The sequence below is a fragment of the Haliotis asinina genome, chromosome 7 (assembly GCF_037392515.1).
Source record: "Haliotis asinina isolate JCU_RB_2024 chromosome 7, JCU_Hal_asi_v2, whole genome shotgun sequence".
Lineage (NCBI taxonomy): Eukaryota > Metazoa > Mollusca > Gastropoda > Lepetellida > Haliotidae > Haliotis > Haliotis asinina.
The window spans coordinates 35,271,854-35,296,845 of NC_090286.1; the positions used below are offsets into that span (position 1 = coordinate 35,271,854).

At 39.8% G+C, this 24,992-nt stretch overlaps 1 protein-coding gene across 1 annotated transcript; it reads right to left on the reverse strand.

Annotated features, from left to right (window-relative positions):
• Window positions 1–1,200: 1,200 nt before the first annotated feature.
• LOC137291735 (trichohyalin-like) lies at window positions 1,201–23,272 on the reverse strand. The gene is made up of 13 exons (XM_067823231.1): window positions 23,178–23,272; window positions 21,943–22,122; window positions 21,130–21,299; window positions 19,910–20,091; window positions 19,379–19,476; window positions 19,145–19,196; window positions 18,818–18,867; window positions 18,255–18,347; window positions 10,257–10,389; window positions 9,245–9,412; window positions 8,165–8,445; window positions 7,262–7,447; window positions 1,201–5,788 (listed from the first exon to the last, which is right to left on the reverse strand). Exons 2-13 carry the CDS (start codon window positions 22,087–22,089, stop codon window positions 5,747–5,749), a joined length of 1,602 nt encoding a protein of 533 aa, XP_067679332.1. The 5' UTR covers window positions 22,090–22,122; window positions 23,178–23,272; the 3' UTR covers window positions 1,201–5,746.
• Between the last annotated feature and the right edge of the window lie 1,720 nt (window positions 23,273–24,992).

Consider the following 24,992-nt stretch of genomic DNA (forward strand, 5'->3'; position numbering starts at 1 on the left):
TCATGTCGCTGGGTCAGCGTTTGTGGTGTTGAGTACAAACCTGAACTCATTAGGCATTTACGCGCTGCTCTAAAACTGATGACATCCTGAAGACCACAGCAACGTACCTATGCGAAATCACAGGCTCTGTAGCTCGCCCTTCGCTACAACAAACTGGCGCCTGTACCTACAATTGAGTGGGTGTGGTTTTACGCCGCTTTTAGCAATATTTCAGTAATATCGCGGTGGGGAACTGCGTTGTGTCCTGGTATGGTTGGGGAATCGAACTTGGGATTCGGCATGACAAACAAGCACTATAACCACTTGGCTTAACCATCGCCCCTATACCCACAAATAAGGTGCATTTACGCGTCATTCTGTAATGATCGGTGAACACCTTCCTAGTTGTCCATGTTTTTTTGCATTGCCTACATGACGACTCAGATCAAGACGTGATTTCTCTGTCAGTTGCTTCTCGAAACACGTCCCATTTTTAAAAAGTTGTCTGTTTTCAGTTTTCACACCCCAAACATGTTTTATTTCTTGATGGGTTTTCGCAAACCCATGTTTGTAAGAGGCAACTAATGAGATCGGGTGGTCACTGACTTAACTAACAACTAACTTAAGATCAAAATTAACTCAGATCTACACGAGTGTACGTGAGGCACAAGCCACTGTGGATCTTACAAATTACATAGCTTCTATTACACTGCCATACGTTTCATTTCCAAGCATGTATATCGTCAAGAACATATAATCAGAGGGAATACTTTTTCCATATTTATCTGTTCACAACTGCGCAGATCGATGCTCATGCTTATGATCACTCGATTGTCTGGTCCAGACTCGATTATTTACAGACCGCCGCCATATAGGTGTAAAACTTAACTCACTTTTCTTATGTTTTTCTGGTTATTCCATGAACGCACATCCATTAATCAGACGACTCTTCAAAAGACGTGTTAAACGCATTTACACATGTCCAGTTTGAATTACTCTCCAGGCATTTGGATACTACTTATTGGGGCATTGATTGCTGTAGTGATGTGTGTTAAAAGCAAATAAGTATGAAAAGACAACATGCTCCAGTCGACTCCTCCGTCATTGTAGACCAAAGCTTCCCGATCAAGACAGCTCGGTGTGAAAAGCTTGCTGCTGCTGCCGCGCCGTGACTGCACAATTACCTGTTTGAGCTACCCATGTTTAACAGACACGGTATTCATCGGTACACGTTTTATTGAAATAACATACGAACTTGAAAACAGCTGAACAAAAATATGTAAACAGGTATCACAGTTGTGGCCTGCCACATGAATGGAGGGAAACAGTTTGTGTTAGACATCCGTCAATCAATCACAGTCGTGGTCTAACTAACCCATATAAGTACATTCATATGAATTAACCCTTGTGCCAGCATAAGGTTATGTGAAATATTTCCAAGAGAAAATAATGACTTCTTGGTTCCTCATGTTTATCAATGTAGTCTATGAGGAGGATAATACAAAATATGGAGATAGAAAAGAGTGGGCTTGGTCTGTGACAGGAAATAGAAATCAAGATACTTTTATTCAAAGCAGACATAACAGAAACACAAATAATGGATATATAATGAGATATTTATCTTCCCTGGAGAATCAGTGAGCATTAATGCTGCTTTGTATCTTGTGAAAAGGATTTTTTTCCTGTTTCACTGTCACTGTGATTTTACAGATAGAAAAGACCATTGAGGCATGATTAAATACCAGTTGTCCCGATTGTAAAATGTTTTTATGACGATTCAGGAGATGGTTATAATAACCTCATGAGAACCTTATCAATGTCCTTGACCTAACTGAAAATATCTAAGGTCCATAGCATAAAAATGACTGACATATCCCTGACAGTCTGTCTTCTGTCAGTTTTCTATTAACATTTTCATACAGAAGAAAACAGCTTTGGTCCATAAATACATAGCAGCCTTGGCCTGTACATGCAGCCTTGTCCCAATAATGAGATTCAGATGCCATAGAAATACAAGATGATATAAGCTGAATAAACATGTGCAGCTGATTAAAGAGTCCAGAGTTTTGTGAAGATTCTTTCCTGATCATATCAAACTGAGCAGCTTAGAGCTGTAAATACTGACACTTATCAGGCTTATTATCATATGGTGCCCCATGATATGATGATTAGCTGCTAAAACATTACACAGATACCATCATCATACAAAAACAGGGACATCATTATATGCTGTATCACAAAAAGATATCACAGACTGGGTTAAATGTGGAAGGTATTAAACAATACAAAAAACATTGACATCCTTGACATAAATTACATTATCTTTTGCCAAAAGATGCATGGTCAGCACAACATATTTTCAACATATATATATGACTAAAAAGGATGGAATGAACATATTGAGTTCATACAGAGACCAACAGTTTTTATGATATTGAAAATTTTATCATTAAACCGACTTCCTATGAATGAAAAGATTAACTGTTCAAAATTAAAAAGTCTGTGTTCCACAACGTATCTCACCAATATATTTATGTGAGTTTGTGTGCAGCAGTATGTTTGACTGGTGTGCCAAAGATTTACAGAGGGCTTCACACCTTGTAACCATGTGAGAATCAAACATGGGTCTTCAGCATAATGAGCAGACACTTCCACCACTGGGCTACCCCACTGTCCCCAAAGATTTACATAACAAACACATATACTTGCAACACTACACGTCTCCTTCTCCATACTGGCTATGTAAATAATACTAAAGAGAAACATGACCAGAAAGGCAATATTCTCCTATGATAGTTATTCATTGTTAGGCCACACCAATATTAATTCATGTTTTACAGCTTTGTGTATATTTCTGAGAATTACAAAATTGAAGGGATTTGTTCAGAGTTCTGTTTCTGCCAAGGCCTCACTTTATGTTCTCTTCCTGATTTCTAAGTCCTCGGTCATTTGTGACATATATTTACTAACTTTATAATTCATGTATATTTATTATAAAAAAGGGCTTATTGGATAACCAAAAAGTTACAAAGAATAATGGGCTACCTGTCCCAGTGAACAAATAAGTTTGTGGTGAGGGACATTGTGTTGATTCTCAAGGACCGAAAATATGTAATTCTCAGTGTCAAGTTGGTTAGTCTATATTTTGCTTATTGATGTTTTAAGGCAAAATATGAAGATAAAACATGAAATTTGAACTCTACAGAGGACCTCACTTGAACAAACTATTGCTGATATGTAATGAGTCATACAGTGATGTTATGAAACTTTATACATTTTCTGTCTCAGAGATATTAGACATTCATCAGAAATCTATAGCTGTTGAAGATAATGGCACCTTGATCAGTTTTTGATATTCTTTCATATTACTACAGTCATGTACGTATTATTTTGGGATTTATATTGTTATGAGATTGACTGGGTGTCACAGTAAGACTGTGCAATCAACACATGGAATGATCCAAGAGTGGTGATAGGGGTGCTACTGATTGGAAAATTCCTTTTGATATATACCTACTTGTGAAGTATATCTTCGAAAGTATGACTGTATATTGATAATATATGATGATGATATAATTATTTCAACTTTGCTGAATGAAACTTACCTTTGTATTGTAGATCTGAATCTAATCAATCTAATGATAAATGTAAACTGGGCTGATCATTAAACATTTAAATTATAGTTAAGGTTTTCCCACTGTCCATCTTAACCATGTTTATCTTAGGCTGCATTTCTCAGGCACATATTTTTCAAAAATGACAAGGGAGGAACACATTTTTATTGTTTTCTCCAAGGAATACAGCTTTGAAAGTGTTTAAGCCTGTGTTAATGAGTGGAAAATTCAGTCACACTCGTTCTTACAGATATTCATTTTTATCGTGGACAAATGTATGATCAGGACACGGCAAAGTCAAAATTAATTTTTATTAATGGCAATAAAAAATTGTTATGCGCACAAACAAAAGTGATGTACTGATGCCCCAGAAACATTTCACTGTATTTATTTAGCCTTACAGAGGGAAATTATATTTCTGTGATAGTGAATTATTTATTTATGAATGTACCACTATTTGTGCTGATACTACACATTAGAAATATCAGTATATCAATATTGTGATGTACACTGACATCCCCAAGTCAAAATTTAACAACATTAACCTGAATAGTTGTCAGGTCTGGTGATAACAATTCAAACATAATATACTTATAAACTGATGCATGAATAGGTACATTGTGTCAAAAGGGGACGTGACTGACCATGCATTGATACAAAGTGTATCATGAAACCTGCAGTGCCAACAAGTTTGGTCTGAGTGTCTGTTATCCTTCTTATATAAATAAAATGTAAGGGCATGACATAACCAGCAACATCACCTCATGATATGACCAACAACACCACATGACACCTCATGACACGACCAGAAACAGCTCATGAAATGGCCCTGCAACACTCACTGTCATGACATGACCAACAACACCTCCTGACGTGACCAGTAACACCTCATGACATGGCCAACAACACCTCATAAAGGATTGGGATAGAGAACTTTATCAATGGTCCATTTTCAGGTATATTAGCCATTTTCTGAATTCAGAATGAGCTACTGCCCTTATATCAATAGTAAACTTCAAAATGTTAATGGGCCATTTCTTTTTCTAATGTGCAAAATGGCCCATACCCCCTGCCTTTCCCAATCCCTGCCTCATGGACTCATGGAATGACCTGCAAAACTGACTGTCAAGACATGACCAGCAACACCTCATGACATGACAGAAACGCCTCATAAAATGGCCTGCAACACTGACTGTCGTGACATGACCAGCAACATCTTGTGACATGACCAGCTACACTGTCATGACATGACCAGCAACACTGACTGTCATGACATAACCAGCAACACTGACTATCTTTCCCTTGTACAAAGACTAAATTCAACTGTCTGGCATCATCAAATATACTTTTATAATCCTATATTTCTCTGGGGACTATGAGCTATATGACTTCATTTGTATAGACTGGCTGACTATATAATGCTGCAGAAAAGCTGACTCATGGTGGTTTCATGGCTGTGTGATTGTCACCAATGCAGTAGGATTCCTGGATATATGTGTTTGAATGTGCTATTTTAACCTCAACAGAATATGAACAATAACCCAATATTGAACAAAGGAGTGACAGCAGTTGACAGTTGTGAATCCTACTCGTGATGATAGGATGGTTGGCTGTATAATTTAAATTTGATTCATGCTTTATTCTGAATCATGAACTACTTTCTGCTGAATTGTTTCTTTGAAAATATAGTGGCGTCACAGTTGTAGGCCTGTGAGGCCAAATCATTCCTTTTGTCAAAGTATTTGGAGTTAGACTTAAACTTAGAGTAAAAATAACTTAAAATAAAGAAGGTCCAGATTCTAGAAGGTAACCATAACAATTGTTATCCATATGTATATTCACCTTGGATTCACTGGAGAGGAGTAGCACATATGTAGGGGGGGAAACGGTATACCGCCATAATAGTAGAACCATTTTATTTTGCCTTTGGTTCAGTATACGTAACCATTATAAAGCCACATATTCATCCTTGATTTATATATCAACTCAGTAAAGAAATGATAAACCCTGCAACACTGTTCATGTATTGTCAAACTGTAAAATACCCCATGCCCAAAGATTGGAATTATATTTTTATAAAATGTAACATTTTTTTCTGCTTCAAACATTTCTTGGTTGTATGGACATCCTGTTATCCATGTTGTCCTTCGGCCTTATTTCTGGACATCCAGAGCTTCTTCTATCATTGTGATGGCCTGAAAGAAATAACACCAGTTAACAAATGACTATATACACAGATATGAAACATTTTGCAATCATGCATTTACAGCCTTGATTCTAGGTCTCAGAAAGTTGTTCTGACTTGTTATCTAATCAATTCTGGGGAACAGAGAAGTACAGTGTAGTTTGACCTGTCAGGAATATTCCTTGTCACTGGAATGCTGTATAACAGCTTTCAATAGCACACAAGCAGCTGTCTTTGCAGATTAATAACCACAATATCTTGTGATTCTATTCAAAGTGACAGTCCAAAGAATGAGTTCTAGTCAAATTCTGTTTGATACGGCATATTCAGCAAACAAAAGCATACATTGCTACCAATGACAAATCAGTTGCAAGCACTGGTGCTAAAATCAAACAATGAGAAAGGGATTTGAAGTGAGCTGGATTTAGTTAGTGAGCAAGGGTCAAACCAGTTTAAACAATACTGAAGCGACATCACACAGCGGACACCACAAATGGGTTTCAGAGTTGGGTGTAAGACTGCTTTGAACAATATTTCAGTTATATCAGAGCATCTATGATTAATAATGGAGGAAAACCCAAATTGATACAGGTCAGATGTTTACCAATCTAAAGCCACAAATCTTGAAATGGGGATCTGAATCCATGGTTCTGGTGTGCCCAAGGGACATAACTCCATATGCATAGCATATTGTAGCACCTTATACAACTGGCCTGTCTATTTCCTGTGAATAAAATGCTACTGAAAACGATTTTCTTAGAGTTTGTAAAAACTATATTTTGTGAATTTCTGGGTCACAGGATGGCTTACACTTGTTTATTTTTCCTCAAGCTCAGTTTACCTTCAATTTTGTCATGACTACAGTGCACTGAAAAATAAACTGCAAATGATTTTATCACATGCAGTGCTCCTTCTGCTACCAACAATATAAGTTGTAAAAATGAATACGTGCATGTGGAGAGAGCATACACATGTACTTTACTTACTTTTTATCAATACTTTTCCCAAAGTAATGCAGGTGGCTTAAAGAGCTAGGGTCTGCATAACATCTTGTCCTTTGCAATGAGTGAATCCATGCATGCTATTACATTGCATGACATGCAATCAAGCTATACTAGATATCCTTAAATAGCTGAAAATATCCAGAAACTAGGTATTGACTGTATGTGCAACGATCCACGCAGTTGAGGTATTGTCACCCACGAAAAGCCAGGTCTGACCTTGATCTTCTTTAGTCAGCAGTTTCAAGACATGCTTTGCCAGGGATATTTCCTGTCCCAGAATGAACACCCAGTGCATGAATAAACAATACCTTTCACAAAATAATCAAATGTGACATGCAGTATTTTTGAGATTACACTCTTTAAGTAAAGCATCCTTTTGGAGTAAGGCACCAGATCACAAGCAATATCTTTTTTTTCAAAATGCGTTCAAAACAGCTTTTAATGATCAGGCTGGTTCCATGGCAATGGAGAGGACCTACCCAGACATAGAAGGTGGCTGCCCCAGCTGACACATCTCGGACCTCATCCAGTTCAAACTTATCCAGGAGCGTCTTGGCTCTCTTGGCTGTGGCTAGCGGGATCTTTGCTGCCTCGGTCTGCACACACTGACGCTTCAGACTCTCCTTGCCTGTCTTCCCCACTAGAGCCTGAACTGCCTTCCAGTCCTAGAAATATACATGTGATGTAAGTACTAGCAAGCTGCACTGCCTTCCAGTCCTAGCCATATACATTGCAGGGTATGTACATAAGTGTGAAGGTCTGTCCTAGCAGGGTATGTACATAGGTGGTAAGATAAGTCCTGGCAGGGTATGTACGTAAGTGTTAAGGTAAGTCCTGGCAGGGTACGTACATAAGTGTTAAGGTAAGTCCTGGCTGGGTATGTACATAAGTGTTAAGGTAAGTCCTGGCAGGGTATGTACATAAGTGTTAAGGTAAGTTCTGGCAGCGTATGTACATAAAGGCTAAGGTAAGTCCTGACAGGGCATGTACATAAGTACTAATTTTAATCCTGGCTGGGTACCAAGGTAGGCCAATATGTTCATAATCAACATACACTTCTCAAAAGAAGTTAAAAACACCTAGTGTTTTCAAGAACACCTAGTGTTTGAGCTGTGTATGTAATATGGTAAACACATATTTTGTAATGTATAGGTAGTTACTTGTCATATTGGCTAACTATAGTCACAATAATAAACAAGTGTGATACGCTGAACACAATTTGGGAGTTTTTCACTCAGATTCTTGTCAGTAAATGTCTGCATCCAACTTTCAGTTATGTTTGAAATTGCTGAACTGAACATGCAAAATTGCATTGAATTGTCAATCAATAATAATACATCTAAGGAAAACCCATCAAGATTACATCTGCCCACTGTACAAACCTTTGTATCCTTCTCTTTATGTCCCAGGATAAGCAACGTGACAGTCATAACAGTGTGGACAACCAGAGGCGGCTTGGAGTAGCTACGGATCTCAGCCACAGTTGACTGCTTTAGCTCCAGAATCTCATGCCGGATTCGCTCCAAGCGCTTGAGTCGACTCAGCAGCTGGTTGGCCTCCTGCATGTCACCCGCCAGCTGAGCCTCAAACCCATTCTTCTTGACGAAGGACATGGCCTGCTCCAGTTCCTCAATTTCACGCTTTGTCATAGCTCGCTTCAAGTCTGAAGTGAAGTGAAGTGAAGTGAAGTGAAGTGAAGTGAAGTGAAGTGAAGTGAAGTGAAGTGAAGTGAAGTGAAGTGAAGTGAAGTGAGTGAGTGAGTGAGTATGGTTTTACACTGCTTTTAGCACTATTCCAGCAATATCACGATGGGGGGAAACTAGAAATGGGCTTCACACATTACACCCATGTGGGGAATCACACTGGGTCTTCATCGTGACGAGAAGACATGTTAACCATTAGCTACCCCCTGCCAGTGAAGCGAGGTGAAGTTAGACCATTTCTAATGTTGTCTAAGAAACTATCATGCAATATTATTCAATTTTCACGCTTCACACCGAGGGATGACATATGGCTGATAAGACAGCTGAGTAATGCAGTTACCCCTAGTTGTGCTGAGTTGCATTTGAAGTGTGCATCAGCGCTGTTGCACCAGGAAATTGCCACCCCCTCGGTGAGAAGCGTGCATACAGAATAATGTCACATAATGATCTTAAACAACGTCTTCCTGATCAACCAAAAAACAGCAGATTTCAGATTCTGTTGGGTACAGAGGTTTCAGAACCATGTATCTTAATCATGTTTTGTGCACTTATCACTATTTTGAGTTGTATCATTTATCATTGTCATCTGAACCCAAACTGATTGTACATGAGCTTAAACATATTTTTGTTGCAAATCAAATGGACTCAAATACATTTAAATGTAGGGCTAAAATGTGTGCATTCCTGGTATATACAAGAATTCCTGGATATACAATAACATAAGCATTACTCTCTGATGTTGTGGCTCTTTATACATACTTTCTTTAGCAGTAAATTCCTTGATCAGTCTCTGGGCCTTCTGGAGATCCATGTCTGTGTCCTCTAAGTTGTACTTCTTGAATTCTGTCACTGAGTATTCCAACTTGAACTTGTCCCGTGACTTGATGGCCACCTTCAGCTGGTACCGAACCCTTTTGTTCCTGTGCTCTGTGGAGGAGAAAACAAGTGGAGTGGGGCTGGTTGGAAAGGAGTCGAGAGGAGAGGGTGAGTGGGGTGGGATGGGGTGGGGTGGGGTGGGGTGGGGCTGGTTGGAAAGAAGCGGAGCAGAGTGAAGAGGGTGAGTGGAGTAGGGTGTGGTGGGATGGGGTGGTGTGGGGTGGGGCTGGTTCTAAAGGAGTGGAGTAGAGAGGGTGAGTGGAGTGGGGTGGGATGGGGTTGGATGGAAAGGAGTGGAGCAGAGAGGAGAGGAGAGAGTGAGTGGAGTTGGGTGGGGTGGGGTGGGGCTGGTTGGAAAGGAGTGGAGCAGAGTGGAGTGGAGGGGGATGGACTGGGATACATGGGAACAATATGACTTTTTGAGAGACTGAGACAAGAGAGCGTCATGTCAGCAGTGTAACAGACTGACAGCAACAGAAAGTTGCATTAGAACAAAGTGCTGGACATGGCAGATAGACATGGCAGATAGACATTGTGCATGCTGGAAGATCAGACAATACGGTAGGAATGATCAGAACAACTTGAAACAGAGTATACTGGATTGTTAGACCAGCTGGGTGAGAAACAAAACCAGTAGACGTGTCTGATGGATAGATAGATTAGCTGTAGATGGATTGAAGGCAGCACATTGACAAATAGGTTGGGGGAGGGAGATAGAAGGGGGGTACAAGGCGTGTTAATGAGACAAAAGATTTTGTTGAGGGACAAGTAGTGGATTCAGAACTAATGCCAGTGTTCTGTAGTAAGTCAAAGCATCACGGTGACCCCTAAACAGTCAACTAAGGAAGAGAGCACTTTGATCTCTCCATACTTTCTCCACCAGATCCATGTATACCTATGTAAAGTTTGGACATCTTGGCCTCTTCTTCCTCCAACTGCTTCCTCTTCTTCTCATCATTCTCCTGCTCTCTTCTCTTTTTCAGACGATTTAGTTCATCCTCAGTCTCCTTCTCCTTGCGTTCTTCTTCCTGATTCACATAAACAGAAATATCACTTACCTTCATGTGAAAAAGGCAATTTTCTGAATAAAATATATATTTTTCACTTATCCTAAATCATGTTTATTATGCTTATTATGCTTATCTCCTCCCTCTATGTGAAGTTAGGGGAACACTTGAAATCCCTTGAAGTTCCCTTCTAAATGAAGTGGACATCCAATACATTCACACACTGGAAGACACCCTTTTGCGCCAATACAGTCACATGACCAGCCATGCTTGTCACTCTCTCTGAAATCTCATAATTACTGTGAATTCAGCGTGTCTTAGAGGGGCATGATGCCATGAATCAGGGAAAGTATAAAATGTCAATTTTATTCAGAAAATTACATATTTTTCCTTATCCTGACTCATGCTTATTTTGTTTACAGAATCTGACAGAAATGGCGGTGGGTCAGGCCACACTGGATTCTGTTAGCTGCCATATTAGTATGTCAAGTACTTCCCCACTTCAAGAACTATAATGGTGGTAGTTTGGTCCTGTTCTCGCAATATTCATCTGTGAAACGGCCAGGAAGGATCAAGTCGAACTTGATTTCTGTTGAAGCATTTGTTGACGGGAACATGATGATATATGTATCAGCTAGCGTCCTGCTGGTGTCTAATGCAACTGAAAGACAACATTTCTATGAAGACCTCTCTCGACCCTTCTTCATGTACAAGTATCTTCATTACAATTACAGGGTCATAATCACTCATGCTAGCCTGTTCAAGACGTCAGAGCATCTTGGTCTCAACAAGTCATGTGATAACAGGTGGGCCTTTGTGGAACCATTAGTTGTTGTGCAACAAGTGGCCCAAATTGGAGAATACTAGTGACGTCCTCTGTGGCGATGTCCTGTAGATAGTGGTTGACAAACACTGTATTTGATTTCTAAAAGCAGCCCTCATTTGCAGTTGTTAGTGAGCAGTTTCCATGTAGAGCAAATGTCGACGCCAAGGCTCTCACTCCGTGTGGATTGGAAGCCTGCACAGGTTCGAGTCCTGGTGCTTTGTAGGCCCTCAGTATAACAGCTCTCATCCATACTGAGATAGTGTTGCGGGATACTTCTGTAGGTATCTCAGTAGATAGTGGGGTGAATAGGGGTCTGAAATTCTTTCTCCTTGTTTTAGCCCACTGGAGATACTTTCAACATTCTGACTTGGCATAATGATAAATCCTGTGTATCATATGGCCTGAAAACTGTAGACAAGGCCTAGATGTGGAAGTATCTGTCCGGTTGCCCTGGCAGTTGATTGTGGGTGATGAAATCCCATCTCCGTCGTAGATGTACAATCTCACGATGACTGAAGTCGAATCATGTGTGATTGAAGTCCAGAGCATGTCTTTCTGACATTTGTGCCGCTGTAGCAAGAGTAGAAACAGTGTTTTCTGTGTCAATAACTGAAGCAATATCTGCCTAGTTCCTCGTAGACATCACTCGTGAGGTGTTGTAGTATGACATTTAAATCCCAAGCTGGAACCTTAAATCTGTGTTGTTAGTCTTCCATGTGACATGCCTTTATGTGGAGGTTCAAGTCGTCGACGATGTCAGAGTTGAAAGGTCAGCTGTAGCAGTGTGTGAGATCATGCTGATCCTTGCTTGTTTCTGTAGAACGCTACTGTGGAGTTGTCTATATGAACCACCGGTACTTCATTCCTCAGGGCTGTCGACCAATGTGGTGGTTCATATGACAAATGCGTTCGTTGTTCCTCCAGATTCCTGCTGCCACCTTGCCCAGGATGGCACCTCAACCTTGTAGAGATGGTTGTTGTAGACCAACGCAGACCCTGCACCGACCTTTGATTGGTGAGTTCACCATAGTAGGTATGGTTTTAAGTTGTCCGACAGAACTATCAGATTCAGTGTTGAGATGCTGAATCAGTAACCATTGTAACTTGGGCAGTTGTAGACAACCTCATCTTGTCAAATCTTGTGCCAAAGTGTGCAGACCGAGTAGACATTGCCACTGTCGTAGTGGTAACACAGAGAGTAGAACTTGTTCTATCATGGCTTGAATTTTGACCCAGCAATCCTCAACGATGATGCGGTTCAACGGAGTGATGAATTGAATCCTGAGGAATTGAAGATCTTGCAGCAACTCTAATTCCAACTTCAGTAGATTCACAAGCCATCCGAGTTCAGTTAGCAGCCTGATGTGAACTCTAAGTGTAGTCTGCATTGACTTGTCTCGTGATGAGCTTGAATGCTGTCATCCAGATAAAAGGCACTGTGAAGTCCCTGCTGATGTAGGTAGGTGACGATGGGCTTGGTGAACCGAGAAAATGGCCATGGGCCCGAAGATATTCCAATTGGTAGAATCGTCCATTTGTAGTGCTGACTGCTGAATAGGAAGTGCAGATAAATTGGAATGTGCAGGTAGGCATCTTGTAGCTTGATATGATTACACAATGCTATTTAGAAAGTGGTCAAATGCAACATATGTCATGTTTGGGATTTCACTTTCTTAGTATGGAAGTCGCGGTGGCTGAGTGGGCTAAACGGCTGACTTTGTGTGCTGGCGATTAGGTGTCTGACTCTGAGGGTGTGGGTTCGATTCCCGGATGGGACTCCACCGAAAAAGTACTAGAATTTGTACTTTACTAAGAAAGTGAAATCCCAAACATGACATATGTTGTAGATCGATGCTGGCTAGATAATATGCTAGACGGATGAGATGCCACAGTTGTGGTAGATGGATCATTCTGAACCGTTCTGGTTCCAGTAGATAATCTTCATTGAACTACTGCATGTTGTATATAAGTAGAAACGTTTCCTTCGAGTTTTTCTTGGGTACCAGAAAAATTGATCAGTAGAATCTTGGTGTTAGTTGATCCAGGTGTAGTTCTCTCTCTTGTAAAGATGATATGGTGTCGGCTAACTTGTCTCATTGATGCCCAGCGTACACTAAGAGCGCTGGGTCTTTTGTAAGCGGTGGTGCTGCCTTCAACAGGATCTTGTAGATGCCTTGTAGGATGCTCATGCGAAATCGTCATTCAGAAGTCCCCAATTCTTTCTGTAGTGTTGTGCATGTCCATCCACTCATGATGGTTGTACGGGAACGGCTGGGGATGGAAGACTCGAGTTGTTTCTAACCTGATCAGCGCTTTCCTCCTTTAGAGCCCGTGGCAGGATGTCCTGTTCCATGGGACAGCCTGCTTCCAGCACCAAAGAGAGCTCTTGCTGCCGCAAGCAATGTACTTCTTGTCTCTTGCTCTGTGGACCCCAGAGCACTTTTACTTGTTTGAGTAAAGCTGAGATGTTTGTTTGAGGACAGTAGTCCAAGTGTTGATCGACTTTATCATCAGTACTTCCCTGAAGTCCTAGTAACGGATTTAGTGGCTGATTTAGTGATGTCCTCGATTCTGCTTTGAATACTGTAGATGCTGAGCATGGAGCCTCATACAAGGGCTTAGTAAAGCTATCGCCCCATGAAGAAGGTATTCCTTGGTATAGTAGATTCAATCCAGCACACGTAGGGGCTAGATGCTCCAAGATGAATTGTTCTTCTGAGAGGTGAGTACAGAGGGTATCATCCTTTCTTCTTCAGTCTCTGGGTTTCTAAACTTAGAGATGAAAGCCTTGTTAATAGCCCTGGAACAGGTAAGTCTGAAGAAGGTTGTATCCAGTTGAGCGAGTCGCTTATCCATCACTTTATATGACCTATTGCAAGTCTCACCGTTCAGCTTGTAGGTCTCATCTACGTCGGGCACTTTCATAAAGGGCACCATGTGATGTAGTGGGAATTGACAAGGACTGAAGGTCAGAATGTGTTGCTGCTGATACTTTGTCGCTGCCTGGAAGGCTGTTGACAATGTTTCTGGGATCGTAGATATTGGTGCAATCAGAGGAAATGTCAACATGTCAATGTCCTCGTTATTCATCTAAAGATGAGATATTCGAGGTCCAATTCGTTCATAATCCATGACGTAATCTCTGAGTCGGAGAGGAAGGCTTCCTCTGGTGTTGGAGATCAGTGACGTCTATCTCCATAGAATCCTCTCTGTCCTTCTGTGAATGTCCATGCAGTGAACATCAATGTGATCCTCCTGTCTGTGTGTATCCCTGGAACAACTGTCATTCCGTGAATGCGTTCATGCATGCCTGCATGAATCCACATCTGATGAAGAAGACGAATGATGACAGTATCTCTGATGAATGGGGGAAGCAGACAGTGAATGTTTGCAGCTGTAGCGGGATCCATGAGAGCTAGCACTCAGATGATTTCCATCAACAGCATGCATACAATGCCTCCTCTTCATCCAACAGACCTAGCGAGCGCAGCTGATGAACCGTCATGTAAGGTGACTGTAGTTGTAGCTGCTGACTGTTGTTTCCATTCCTCTTCAAAACAGCAGACCCATCTGGTTCATCATATGAGTGGTGAACTGTTGCATGAAGAGGCCGGTGTCCAGTAACTGTGGTCCTTGCAGTGGCGGTTGTTTCCCAGAAGCATCTGACATGATAAGTGCAGATGTTGTAGATGTCTGTGCAGAAAGCAGACTCTCTGAAGGTTGCAGCATTGTTGTCGACATAGTTGATGAACATTGATCAGGAGTGCTGATGGTCTTTACTGCAGGAAGACGTAGTGGAGGTTCATTGTAGATGTGACATACATTGGGAGGGACAATCTCATTGCTGAATGATTTCGTAGAAGTTGTAGTGTGTAGTTTCAATGCTGATCTAGTAGTTGAAGACTTGGACGATGAGGACGACTTCACCTTCTTATGTTGAGATGATCCCGATTCTGATATTATCAGTGATAACGTCGACTTCTGAGATCTAGACAAATTCTCGCTGGTATCTCGACCGTGCACCCGTGTAAAGTCTGGCTGATCACTATGAATGTCAGTTGTGATCAACATACGGTTACTAGACGCAGGATCAACTGATTTATTAGACATGACTTGAGAGAGCCTATCCTTAGCACGCCTTTGAACAGTATAAAAATATCATGCGAATTCTGATTTAGATAAATTCTTACAGACTTTCACAGCAAACAGTGAAAGAACAACAGGTTTGCATGAAGAACATAATATATGCAGATCAACCACCAACAGGCGTAACTTACACTGGGAGCATGATTTCATCAACTATGACCAAAGTCTAAGCTGAAGAAAACATGTCCAAAACACATAAAAAATTATATATTTCATCAATAATTTTACATTATGACAATAACATTTAAAATAAAAGTTTTATGACACAAGGAGAGAGTGACAAGCATGGCTGGTCATGTGACCATATTGGAGGGAAAGGGAGGCTTTTGGTGGGTGAGTGTATTGTACGTCTGCTTCAGTTAGAGGGGAACTTGAAGGGATTTCGCATAGAGGGAGGAGATAAGCATAATAAGGATAAGGAGAAATAAAACATGCCTTACTTTGTTTATTCTTTTCAAGGCTTTTTTTCATATCACAGAGTTGAGTACATAAATGCAAGGATATAAAATGTAACTAAAACAAATGATAACACATCTTTTTAAATAACAAATACATAAAATCATTCATGCATCACATGACAAATACATTTTGATTCTATGTCATGTTAAGCCAATCCTCGATATCTCCAGGTTATACATTCCGATAAATCTCCGCTTACCTTGGATGCATCTACAGCTCGGCCCGATAATTTCATTACTGGCTGGCTCATATGGCTGGCTTTTTATCCAATCAGGTGTCTATGCTGAAAGCTGAGTGTACCAATCACAACTCACTTTTCACTTTTTAAATTATCTAACCGATTACACTTGGTGACACAAATCATGCAGAGGAACTCTGAAAGAGGTAGAAGGAGTTCTCGCATATATTTTCTTAAAGTTTCAGAACTGACAATTTGTCTGTATGATTTCTCCAAAATCTGAGTCGCACTGCAACAAACTTTCGTAGCTGCAACCGCTATCCTTGTTGACACTGCCAAGTTCAGTAGTAACAGTGGCTGAGCTGTGAGTGGGAATGCGTAGCTAGCAAAAAGATGTAATAAATTTATTGGGCTATGACACAGATGCATCCAGGGGAATAGTGCAGATTTATCAGAACGAATACCCTGGAGATATCGAGGAAGTGTTAGGCCTAACTCTTTAAAATAGTGAATAAGTCCCCAACAAGCACAAAATGAATAACACCTAAGGACTGAAATAATGGTACATAGACAGACAATATTTGACAGATAGAAAAGGAGTAGAATGATTTTTCAATGAAACTTCATAAAAGTGAAAGCTTTGGACTGAGCCAATGCAAGTGACATTTGCTTCACCTGGTGGAAAGCCAGAAGTGATGCAGGTTTCAGACCTTAATCTATGAGTACAGGCATAAGGACAAACCCTGAAACATAACTTGAATTCAAATCTAGCGTTTCCTGCTGTGCCACAGAGACACAACTCTGCACAGAGATGTGTTTTAGGTTACGTGACTGTGCCCCCTACCCCTACCCCTCACGTGTCCCAAGACTGCACCATCTTTGTGATTATCACAACACAGTCTAGGGTCATCGAGTGAGTGAGTGAGTGAGTGAGTGAGTGAGTTGGGCTTGATTCTGCCTGGAACAGTATTCCTGTTATAGAACAGTGTAATCATCATGTGTGAAGAAAGCGAAAAAGTGATTCATGTCTCAGAATTCACAACCTGTGAAGGTCTGGGGTAGAATAGACCTTCAGCAACCCATGCTTGCCATAAAAGGCTACTATGCTTGTTGTAAAAGGTGACTAAATGGATCGGGTGGTCAGACTCACTGACTTGGTTGATATGTGATCGGTTCCCAATTGTGTAGATCGATGCTCCTGTTGTGAATCACTGGATTGCCTGGCCGAGACTCGTTTATTTACATACTGCCACCATATAGCTGCGTAAAACTAAACTCACTTAGGAATCCCATGGATGTGGGTTGATGATATATCTCTGGTGTAATTGAATCACTTTAAATGCCATCCAAGGTTTTCATTCAGTGTTTGGTTAATGGTTCCAACTAAATTAAAGGTTACATGCAACGTAAAACACAACTTTGCAGATTCTGGTACCTTTCGGTATGCACTTACCGAAGCAATTCATAATAAATGCCAATTCAACCCATAAAGTTGACAAAAACGCGATGAAAAAAAGCCCGCGAAATCGGAGTTCAAACGTTTCACTAAATTCCCCCCAGCGCTGGGGGAAAAACTGGTTTTAACAGCTGTGCTGCGCTGCGTCCGTAACGCATGCGCAGTGAATAGGTTCGCGGAGCTTGAAACAGTGTGCATGCCCAGCGTCTGAGGTCGTGAGCAGTAGTCTAATCTTGGTTGTGTACACAAACAAGTAAAAAGACTTGTTGATTGTGATAAGCAGTCTCTGTCACAGAGAAAGCTCAGCGTCTGGTTTATTCACACCTATATGTCTGTCTGCCTGTCTGCTAAAGACAACCTGCAATACACAGCTTCAATCATTGACCACGTGCAATTTGAACTTAACACCTATCAGACTATCCGACATAAAGAAAATAAGTTGATTTATGACTCGTGCACCGGAGTCCCGTCCCGGAAGCCGTCGTTACACTTGAGTGCATATCCACCCGCTATGACTGGGTTCGGTCTCCCGAGGGCTTCGTTTCGAGGGAAGTAAGCCCAAGTACAAAATATTGCATTTTTGAATCGCGATTGTACGCTTAGAATTGTGTTTATCTGTTTTTTCAAAAGCAGCAATGTATATTATATGTCATGAATAAGTGATAAATGTGTTTTAATTATGTTTGATTTTTTGGTTGCATGTGACCTTTAACCATACCAAAATAAACTAAACTTTCAAATATTAACACAGTTTTCAAATGTTACAATGATTAAGATTGCTATGAGGGACTAGGTCCAGGTAAAGAAGTTATCTCCCCTACCTCTTTGACTTTCTCCACATCCTTGTACTTCTCATCTTCTTCCTTGCGGCGCCTCTCTTCCTCCTCTTCCAACTCTTTCAGGCGTTTGGCCTCCTAAATACATTTTATACACATTTGATTGATAGAAACATATACATTTCATTGCTTGAAACATGAAGCAATATGATTTGAAACATGCTTGACATGTGGAATATGGGGACTTGAAATGTGGACTAATAAGATATGAAACATGGAAAAAGTGGGATTAAATTTTGGAACAATAAAAATAAATGATGGATCTGAAATATGGAAAAATGGGATATTAAACATGGAACAAAAATCATGCAATACTGGGATTTGAAATAGGGAATGGGATTTTAAATGCAGAATATCAGGATTCAAAATGTATATCTCCTGGATTAATCATTTAAGTAAAATATATTTACTGCTGTTTTCTATATGGCAGAAAAAAGGGTAGATCAACCTTTAAATGGTATTATTATCAATTCAGTCTGACTTAGTGTGATAAGTATGCCTTAAATAACATATTGATGAAAAAAGTGCAATTTTGTTCAGATATATACCTCCTCTTCTTCTCTCCTTCTCCGATCTTCTTCTTCCCTTTTCTTCCTCTCTGAAAACATAAACAAAACCATTCTCATTAACATGACCAGTGTAAACTTCATTGGCTCATCTGTAAGCATTTGCTTCTTGGGGAATACTGCATTGTCTCGGACTTTATAGCCCATCCCCAACAGTTATGTGAGCCAATAAAGTAACATGACAACATCACTGACGGGTAAAGTATTTTGTGTAATGTCTGTCTGGACACATCTACCTAGCATTAGGTTCATGTAGGCATCCTTCTAGCTTACCATCATCTACTAGCTTACCATCATCTTCTAGCTTACCATCATCTTCCAGCTCCCGCTTTCTTCTTTCATCATCTTCCTTCTTCTTGTTCTAAAAATACAGAATATCTGATACATTTAACTCTCATAACAAAAGCACTATGAGGAGAGAATGGACAAACATGTAGGAGGGTTGCCATCTTTTATAAGCATTAATCCTCATCACAGTACTGATAGCTATTAATTTTACAGAGAGAAGTACAGAATCTGTTTTAGAAGGAACGTAACCTCTACCTCATCCTTCTTCCTTCTTTGTTCTTCTTTCTCTTTCTTCAGCCGTTGTCTCTGTTTCTCTGCTTCCTCCTCCATCTCTCGCTGTCTACGAAGCCTCTCTGGACACACAAATATGACTTACTATTTTTACTGAAGTATTTTTTCCCCATGATCATTCAATTTTTTGTACAACAGTCGCCTTTAAACAGACAGTTCAAATTTATGGGACTATTTACCATAAAGTAACCTTTAACTGTTCTAATAATGATTCAGTGATCAGTAATGTGTAAATACTCAGAAATCATTTGGAAGTTTCCATATTGCACTGACCTGGTCTAAAAGGCAACTGACAGCAGTGGTTGATATTTACTAAACGTTCACTGTATTTAAAGATCGGAAGATAAAATAGATCCATAACAGGTACCCACTATAATCTGTACACAGTTTTAGGATCTTGCATGTTTTATGATCCTTTTTGAGTCATCAACAGATTGACAAGTTGCTAGTATCCCTCATTTCAAGAACGATGAAATGCATATGAACACATCCAACCTTCCTTTTCTCTGTCATCATCTTTGTTTTCCTTCTCAAGTTTGAGCCGACTAGGAATGTCACACAGGAGAACCTCAATCTCAGCAAATGACACTCCACTACCAGGCACAGCTCGTCTCAACAGGAACTCCTCCCATGTTCTCTTGGAGAAGTAGCGTCCGTGAACTGTCTGGACCAGCCACCTGCAAACAGGATAGGTATGCAATCAACAATATATGTACTACAATGAGTGAGTAGGGTGAGTGAGTGTTAGTGAGTTCAGTTTTATGCTGCACTCTGCAATATTCCAGCTATATGGCTGCAGTCTGTAAATAATCAAGTTTGGACCAGACAATCCAGTGATCATCAGCATGAGCATCAGTCTGTGCAACTGGGATATGATGATGTGTGTCAATGAAGTCAACGAGTCTGACCACCTGATCCTGTTAGATGCCTGTTGTGACAAGCATGGGTCTATCAGTTCTAACCAGGATCTTCACAGGTATGTTACCAAAGGGAAAGCTCATAATAACTCATAGAGGCATCAGACTGAGACAGGGTCCTATGCAGCTTTCAATGGTAGTTCAGTTTCTTCACAAATGTTAGCTTAATCTTGGGAGAAAAGCAGAAAATCATGCCGGCCTTACACTTTTACTACATTGGTGAAAGCCAAAAGCATGGAGACGGTGCTTATAAACTGAGAAAAGAGAATCAAGATCAGTCTGTATTTAAACAGTCTCATTCTATTCAAATGTTTATTTCATTGAAGTGAGATTTAGACAATGATTTTGATGGAATCAAATTGAAGTTCAGTCTACCACGCTAATCTTTTCAAGACAACATGTGTACAAAACATATTCTAAATGTCACTTTCCTGGATCTGTCACCGACAGAACCAACTAAAGACACATACCTATGTGAATGAAACTCACAAGCATCCTCTTCCTACTCATTGGTTTAACATGTACATGAGTGAGTGAGTGAGTGAGTGAGTGAGTGAGTGAGTGAGTTTAGTCTTACGCCGCTTTTAGCAATATTCCAGCAATATCATGGTGGGGGACACCAGAAAATGGGCTTTACACATTGTGCCCATGTGGAGAATCAAACCCGGGTCTTCAGCATGATGAGCGAACACTTTAACCAATAGGCTACCCCATCGCCCTGAAAGTTTTTCAGGACATCTAGCAATGTGAACATGGTTACTAAAGGCTTTCACTGCAGTGAAGCAGCTTGTCCCTCACCTTGCTTGCTCCTCTGTGATGAGGTCAGTCTGTGTTCGGTCTAACATGGAAAACTCCCAGCGCAAGTCCTGAATAAGAAAATAACGACGATCCATCTCCTGCAGAGCATTGTACAGTTCAGTCTCACTGCACATATCTGTTGCACAGGTGTATGCCAATGAAGCCTGTACCTGTGAGAGAATGATTAAAACTAATAAAAGAAAATGCTAATTCCTTAAAAAAACATTCACCACTAAAGGCATGAATTTTTTAACAAAGACGGGATCAATTTTGACAGTATCATAAGTTACTATAAACAATACATATCTAATTACAGTTTTTGTACTAGATTATTGAGTGAGTGAGTTTAGTTTTATGCCGCACTCAGCAGTATTCCAGTTATATGGCGGCAGTCTGTAAATAATCGAGTCTGGACCAGATAACCAGTGACCAACAACATGAGCATCGATCTGCGCAATTAGGAACTGATGACATGTGTCTTACGACAAGCATAGATGCCATTTATGGCAAACATGGGTTGCTGAAGGCCTATTCTACCCCGGGACCTTCACGGGTCGTACTAGATTATTAAACGTGTTCTAAATCTATTAGTATTTCACATGTACTCTTAAAACATTTGATTTGTTGTATTCTCATTACAAAAACACAGCAGTTCATAATAACATTAACAGGCATAGATATACAAATGATGTAACAGTGTTCACATCTATGTCAGAGATATGATGCACACTACTGCATGACGAACGTCTATAGGAAGCAACAGAATGTTTCTTATACAGATTTTGTGATTTAAAGTCTGAACTAAGGACCAACCTGTGGCATGCTGATCCCACCAATTCGAAGATCTCCATGCAGCATTTGAAGCTGTACAGGAGTCAGCTCCCCTGTCCTTGATGTGTCATACTGGTTGAACACATGTTCAAGAACATGGCGCTTCTCAGTGACACTAAGTTCACCCATATTGGTATCCTTTTAGTAATGGTTAAGTATAACCTGTGAGAACAAAAACAGTGACACTTTCAAAACAGTAACAAAAGAAACAGACTTGTCATCCAATACATAATGATGGTGAGCTGGACTTGTAATTCATGAATACAGAATGACTAGTACCATGAATGCCCTGCATAAAACCTGTCACTAGCCTAAATCAAAGTCCATAAGCTATGATATCAAATGGCTTTGGGAATTTAAATACTACTGCAGAATAATTGTACTGACAGCTGAACATTAAACTTCAGGATAGTATTGTTTTCTGAAGAGTAAACTTTAGAAACAGGCATCCAGTGTGGTCATAATTATGTTCCTACTGATAAACACATTTCTTGAATTAGCATAAAAATATACAAAGCAGCTGCATGAGGGTTCCTAAGGAAGATAGCTGATGTTTCTTTAGTACTTTTCTATGTCTGCAACAGTAACACACAAAAACCTGTTTTCATACATGAAAGTAAATCATTATGGTGATGCACACAAAAACAAAATATCTGAATCATCCATTGCTGCAGTTATCATTGGCAGCAATTTGGAACAACAGAACTTTCACTAAAATTAGTTATATTAAAATGGTTAAAAAAAACCCCCACAAATACTGATGATATAACTTAAAAAATAGAAGACATCACATTTATTCATTCGCATTCTATTTTCAGGTAATGAGGTATCAAAGTGTTAAAAAGAGATACAAAACGATTCACTTTTAACACCCATTCAATGGGTTTAATAATTAAAATATCTTAAACATTTACTTATCGCTAAAAATGCTAAAACCTAAGTTATATACGAATCGTATCAACCGTACATACGCTGCTACTATTATCGAGATAGGACCACATGAAACGCCCATACAAACTGAAAAGAAATGCCAGATTGAAAGTTTTGTTCATTTTTTATGTTACGCTTCACATACTCTATTTCTGTATTCTCTGAATTTTGACCACAACATTTCTCGTCTGTTTGTGAGAAATATTTGATAGATATAATCTGAAATACCAAAAGAGGATAATATTGAACATGTGTGGTTTAAATGGGATAAATAAAGAGGAAATCACCTAAATATATTTATTCCTTGTCCTCATCTACATCCGAAACGGGCACCTGTCGGCCATATTTCAACAAAACAGTTACCAAAGCCATGATTCTACTCATAAATTTCATTGGTCGAAATGATCCAATGGATTTTCTCGACGCAAACATGGGAAAGAGGATAGTATCTTTCTCACAACTAATTACAAACTAAGCTGTCGCCGACCCGTGGGGCATTTACAAAAGAACGTATTTTCGACTGTTGGATCTATGAATTCATACTAAAGAGTTAAAGGCAAAATTGTCGAATTGTAAAACGATCACGAAAATCAAACATTTATCTACAATTTAGAAGATGAAAAATGCACAGGTAAATAGAATGATCCCTTATTTTCAGAAATGCATGTAAACTTTGTTGTCTTCCAACTCTTTGACAAAAACTGAATTTGATTGTAAAATATATTAATGTGGAATCTATTTTACAACTTGTCCATTTACAACATTTGTCTAGACGTGTTTTAAAATAACTGAAAGTGCCATATGAGAGAGTGGCACATTATTGCCCCTGGGTATTTAGGTAAATTATTCAAAGCTATTTTCATTTACGATAGGTAGAGGTACGAACAGGTATTCATGGCCCTCGGAGGAAAAGAAAATCATTATTCTAATTTTAGACTTTGTGTATTATGTCAAGCGGAAGAGAAATAATCTTGAAATCCCTTACTGCATATAATGTACTCACTTGTGACTTAAAAGTGATTTAGCTAGACATGCTTGCTATTATGAAGATATGTAACACCTATTTATAACATATACATCAGGGATAATCTACAACAGTTTCCCTGTATACATGCACTGCGTCTTCACATTTACTTATGTCTCGCAGTTTGTTCTGTTGAAATAATGCCTACTTTGATTGGAGTTATAGACACGACACTTTTAAAAATAGATAACTTCTTTCAGTTTTTCGTCAAAGAACGATTCATTTTTGTGTCTTGCATTTCCTAACATATGTCACAATGGCCTAAAACAACCAAGCTTTTTGTCGGTATGTGTCGGCACTATTACCATTCACGAGTGTCGAGATCGCTAAGACTCATGCTCACCTATATTATTTACAAACCTCGTCTAATTTTAACAGATTAACGCCAACTCACGTTTCAAAGCTCAGCTTATTCACTCACATATCATGCCATTATTTTACATGCTCCATTTACATAGGTGACTGAGCTTCCAGCTTTTGAATAAATGACAAAACATCGAAGTTGCAATTAAGTGGAGAGTACATTATCATGTCGTTGCCATCGCATTGACATTCAAGATACGACTAAACAATATATTCGTGAGATCTTTATGGAACATGCAAGTGTGAAACATGTTAAACATTGTTGACCAGTGATAAGAACAAGAACCCTACATAATACAGCACTAAATGAACAGCGATAATGTACATTTAGGGTGATCCACGTAGCACTGGGACGGCGGGGTAGGCTAGAGGTTAAACCGTTCGCTCGTCACGCAAAAGACACGGGTTCGATTCCTCATACTGGTACATTGTGTGAATCCCACTTGTGGTCTCCCCCGCCATGATATTGCTGAAATATTAATAAAAGCAGCATAACGCAAAACTCAATGACTCCTATAGTTGTTTCCTCGTCGCAGATCTAGTCAGGATTCTTGAATGACCCGAGTAATGCAATGGGCGCTGATCGATCTGACAGTCAGTAATCACTTCGAGTACGACAATCTCAGTTCCAGCGCCAGTGCAGATGCCTTCGTCCATTCAAAGTGCAATAGGTAGGATTGTACCAGAACATCCCACGCATCCAGGTTTTCGGTCT

Coding starts and splice junctions, on each gene's coding strand:
- LOC137291735 (XM_067823231.1), bottom strand. CDS start 22,089: ATGGGTGAACTTAGTGTCACTGAGAAGCGCCATGTTCTTGAACATGTG. Junction 7,448..8,164: donor ATAAAGAGAAGGATACAAAG/GTTTGTACAGTG, acceptor GTATATTTCTAG/GACTGGAAGGCAGTTCAGGC. Junction 5,789..7,261: donor CAGCCACCTTCTATGTCTGG/GTAGGTCCTCTC, acceptor TATTTCTTTCAG/GCCATCACAATGATAGAAGA.